We start from the raw sequence: 5,000 nt of genomic DNA, 5'->3' as shown, positions 1-5,000 counted from the left end.
AACAAAAAACTGCCATTCAGGCTGATTTGAGAAATCCCAAATCCTGTCGACTGTGTTTGTGTACCACTCTAAGGTGTGTGTGTGTGTTCCAGGATGAGGAAGAGGAGATTAAAGCAGAGATCAACATGTTGAAGAAGTACAGCCATCATCGGAACATTGCTACCTACTACGGTGCCTTCGTCAAGAAGAACCCTCCTGGCATCGACGACCAGCTATGGGTACGTATGCCTGTGTGAGTGAGTGCTGTTCAGTTTGGTGTGTGTTAATCCCACTCTCTCTCTGTGTCTCTGTAGTTGGTGATGGAGTTCTGTGGGGCGGGCTCGGTGACAGATCTGATTAAGAACACCAAGGGAAACTCTCTGAAGGAGGAGTGGACTGCCTACATCTGCAGAGAGATCCTCAGGGTAGAATTCAGTTCAATTCAAAGGGCTTTATTGGTATGGGAAACATGTTTACGTTGCCAAAGCAAGTGAAAAAGATAAGAAAGAGTAATAAAAAATGAACGGTAAACCTTACACTCATGTTTCAAAAGAATAGAAACATTTCAAATGTCATATTATGTATATATATACAGTGTTGTAACCATGTGCAAATAGTTAAAGTACAAAAAGGACAATAATAAACAGAAATATGGGTTGTATTTACAGTGGTGTTTGTTCTTCACTGGTTGACCTTTTCTTGTGACAACAGATCACACATCTTGCTGCTGTGATGGCACACTGTGGTATTTCACCCAGTAGATATGGGAGTTTATCAAAATTGGGTTTGTTTTCTAATTATTTGTGGGTCTGTATAATCTGAGGGAAATATGTGTCTCTAATATTGTCATACATTTGGCAGGAGGTTAGGAAGTGCTGCTCAGTATCCACCTCATTTTGTGGGCAGTGTGCATATAGCCTGTCTTCTCTTGAGGGCCAGGTCTGCCTACGGCGGCCTTTCTCAATAGCAAGGCTATGCTCACTGAGTCTGTACATAGTCAAAGCTTTCCTTAAGTTTGGGTCAGTCATAGTGGTCAGGTATTCTGCCACTGTGTACTCTCGGTTTAGGGCCAAATAGCATTCTAGTTTGCTTAGTATTTTGGTAAATTCTTTCCAATGTGTCAACTAATTCTCTTTTGGTTTTCTCATGATTTGGTTGGGTCTAATTGTGTTGCTGTCCTGGGGCTCTGTGGGGTCCGTTTGTGAACAGAGCCCCAGGGCCAACTTGCTTAAGGGACTCTTCTCCAGGTTCATCTCTCTGTAGGTGATGGCTTTATCAAATCAAGTTTTTTGGTCACATACACATATTTAGCAGATGTTATTGCGGGTATAGCGAAATGCTTGTGTTCCTAGCTCAACCAGTGCAGTAGTATCTAACAGTTCACAACAATACACACAAATCTAAAGAAATATATAAATATTAGATTGAACAATATCGGAGTGGCATTGACTAAAATACAGTAGAATATAATACAGTATATACTTCTGAGATGAGTAAAGCAGCGTGTAAACATTGTGTTCCATTAGTAAAGTGGCCAGTGTTCCATTATTAAAGTGACTAGTGTTCCATTATTAAAGTGGCCAGTGATTCCAAGTCTATAGCAGCCTCTAAGGTGCAGGGTTACATAACTGGGTGGAAGCCGCCTAGTGATGGCTATTTAACAGTCCGATGGCCTTGAAATAGAAGCTGTTTTCAGTCTCTAGGTCCCAGCTTTGATGCACCTGTACTGACCTCGCCTTCTGGATGGTAGAGGGGTGAACAGGCAGTGGCTCGGGTGGTTGATGTCCTTGATAATCTTTTGGGCCTTCCTGTGACATCGGGTGCTGTAGGTGTCCTGGAGGGCGGGCAGTGTGCTCCCGATGATGCGTTGGGCAGACCCCACCACCCTCTGGAGAGCCCTGCGGTTGCGGGCGGTGCAATTGCTGTACCAGGTGGTGATACAGCCTGACAGGATGCTCTCTATTGTGCATCTGTAAAAGTTTGAGTGTTTTAGGTGACAAGCCAAATTTCTTCAGCCTCCTGAGGTTGAAGAGATGCTTTTGCGCCTTCTTCACTACACTGTCTGTGTGGGTGGACCAATTAATTTTGTCCGTCTACGCCAAGGAACTCATAGTTTTCCACTTTCTCCACCTCGGTCCCGTCGATGTGGATAGGGGTGTGCTCCCTCTGCTGTTTTCTGAAGTACACGATCAGCTCCTTTTGTTTTGTTGACATTGAGTGACAGGTTATTTTCCTGGAACCACACTCCCAGAGCCCTCACCTCCCTGTATGATGTCTTGTCATTGTTGGTAATCAGGCCTACTAATGTTGTTTCGTCTGCAAACTTGATGATTGAGTTGGAGGCGTGCGTGGCCACGCAGTCATGGGTGGACAGGGAGTACAGGAGGGGGCTGAGCACGCATCCCTTGGGGGGCCCCAGTGTTGAGGATCAGCGGAGTGGAGGTGATGTGTCTTACCTTCACCACCTGGGGGCGGCCCATCAGGAAGTCCAGGACCCAGTTGCACAGGGCGGGGTTCAGACCCAGGGCCCGAACTTAATGATAAGCTTTGTGGGCACTATGGTGTTGAATGCTGAGCTGTAGTCAATGAACAGCATTCTTACATAGGTATTTCTCTTGTCCAGATCGGGGCTCCCGAGTGGGGCAGCGGTCTAATGCACTGCATCTCAGTCCAAGAGGCGACACTACAGTCCCTGGTTCGAATCCAGGCTAAATCACATCCGACCGTGATTGTGAGTCCCATCGGGCGGTGCACAATTGGCTCAGCGTTGTCCGGATTTGGCTGTGGTAGGCCATCATTATAAATAAGAATTTGTTCTGAACTGACTTCCCTAGTTAAAGGTTAAATGTAAAAGATGGAATTGGGCAGTGTGCAGTGTGGATCTATTGGGGCGGTAAGCAAATTGATGTGGGTCTAGGGTGTTCGGTAAGGTAGAGGGGATACGATCTTTAACTAGCCTATCAAAGCACTTCATGATGACAGAAGTGAGTGCTACGGGGCGATAGTCATTTAGTTCAGTTACCTTTGCTTTCTTGGGTACAGGAACAATGATGGACATCTTGAAGTGGGGACAGCAGACTGGGGTAGGGAGAGATTAAATATGTCTGTAAACACTCCAGCCAGCTGGTGGAAGGTTTGGGAGGTTATGGAAGGTTTGGGAATCACTTCCTTTTAGGTTGTTGTAAAATTTAACGGATCTTTTCTGGAGTTTGATCATTAGCGGGTGTCGGCCTAATTCGGCTCTACATGCATTATTTGGTGTTTTACGTTGTACACGGGATACTTTTGCAGAATTCTGCATGCAGAGTCTCAATTTGGTGTTTGTCCCATTTTGTGAATTCTTGGTTGGTGAGCATACCCCAGACCTCACAACCATAAAGCCCAATGGGTTCTATAACTGATTCAAGTATTTTTAGCCAGATTCTAATTTTGATGTCAAATTTCATGTTCCCTTTGAGGGCATAGATTAGTTCCTTCTTGCCTTGTCACCCTCTCTCACCTCTCATTCTCTAACTCCCCCACATCTAAAACTAATGCAATCAACATATTTTGGAATGAAACCTGCTGACATTAAATAGTGATGAGCTTTGAGGGCAATATGGTGTTGAATGCTGAGCTGTAGTCAATGAATAGCATTCTCACATAGGTGTTCCTTTTGTCCAGGTAGGAAAGGGCAGTGTGGAGTAGAAATTGGGGCGGTATGCAAATTGGAGTGGGTCTAGGGTTTCTGGGATAATGGTGTTGATGTGAGCCATGACCACCCTTTCAAAGCACTTCAAGGCTACAGACGTGAGTGCTACGGGTCAGTAGTCATTTAGGCAGGGTACCTTAGTGTTCTTGGGCACAGGGACCATGGTGGTCTGCTTGAAACGTGTTGTTATTACAGACTCAAGTAGGAACAGGTTGAAAATGGCAGTGAAGACACTTGTTGGTCAGCGCATGCTCAGAGTACATGTCCTGGTAATCCGTCTGGCCCTGCGGCCTTGTGAATGTTGACCTGTTTAAAGGTCTTACTCACATCGGCTACGGAGAGCGTGATCACACAGTCGTCCAGAACAGCTGATGCTTTCATGCATGTTTCAGTGTTACTTGCCTCGAAGCGAGCATAGAAGTTATTTAGCTCGTCTGGTAGGCTCGTGTCACTGGGCAGCTCTCGGCTGTGCTATCCTTTGTAGTCTGTAATAGTTTGCAAGCCCTGCCATATAAGACAATAGTCGGATCCGGTGTAGTACGATTCAATCGTAGTCCTGTATTGAAGCTTTGCCTGTTTGATGGTTCGTCAGAGGGCATAGCAGGATTTCTTATAAGCTTCCGGGTTAGAGTCCCGCACCTTGAAAGCGGCAGCTCTACCCTTTAGCTCAGTGCGGATGTTGCCTATAATCCATGGCTTCTGGTTGGGGTATGTACGTACAGTCACTGTGGTGACGACGTCATCAATGCACTTATTGATGAAGCCAGTGACTGAAGTGGTGTACTCCTCAATGCCACCGGAAGAATCCCAGAACATATTCCAGTCTGTGCTAGCAAAACAGTCCTGTAGCTTAGCATCTGCTTCATCCGACCACTTTTTTTATTGACTGAGTCACTGGTGCTTCCTGCTTTAGTTTTTGCTTGTGAGCAGGAATCGAGATGATAGAATTATGGTCAGATTTGCCAAATGGAGGGAGAGCCTTGTACGTGTTTCTGTGTGTGGAGTGTGTCTTATAATAACCAACAGTTATCGCTCTCTCTCTTTCTTTCTCTCTCTCTCTCTCTCTCTCTCTCTCTCTCTCTCTAGGGTCTGACCCATCTCCACCAACACAAGGTCATCCACAGAGACATCAAGGGTCAGAACGTCCTGCTGACAGAGAACGCAGAGGTCAAACTGGGTGAGACACATAGACAAACAGGAAAACAGACAGACTGGTGGACGGACAGATCAAAATGTTTCACGTGTGTGTGTGTGTGTGTGTTCCAGTGGACTTTGGAGTGAGTGCCCAGTTGGACCGTACGGTGGGGAGGAGGAACACGTTTATAGGGAC

General features: G+C 45.9%; 1 protein-coding gene across 11 annotated transcripts in view; it reads left to right on the top strand.

Moving 5' to 3' along the window:
- The window catches only part of LOC129859042 (TRAF2 and NCK-interacting protein kinase-like), a 57,548-nt gene that overhangs the window by 15,339 nt on the left and 37,209 nt on the right, over positions 1–5,000 (top strand). For all 11 annotated transcript variants that reach the window (XR_008760124.1, XM_055928373.1, XM_055928368.1 and 8 more), the window contains exons 4-7: positions 93–218; positions 294–404; positions 4,757–4,847; positions 4,937–5,000. The exon at positions 4,937–5,000 is cut by the window's right edge and continues 67 nt beyond it. Coding sequence is in view for 10 of the 11 variants with exons in the window: in XM_055928373.1 (XP_055784348.1) it covers positions 93–218; positions 294–404; positions 4,757–4,847; positions 4,937–5,000 (392 nt within the window). In the remaining variant the exon portion in view is untranslated. The remainder of the gene's footprint in view (positions 1–92; positions 219–293; positions 405–4,756; positions 4,848–4,936) is intronic.

This window comes from Salvelinus fontinalis, chromosome 7 (genome assembly GCF_029448725.1).
Source record: "Salvelinus fontinalis isolate EN_2023a chromosome 7, ASM2944872v1, whole genome shotgun sequence".
Taxonomy (NCBI): domain Eukaryota; kingdom Metazoa; phylum Chordata; class Actinopteri; order Salmoniformes; family Salmonidae; genus Salvelinus; species Salvelinus fontinalis.
Note: the sequence above shows the minus strand (reverse complement) of the source record. Positions and strands in the feature narration are given on the sequence as shown.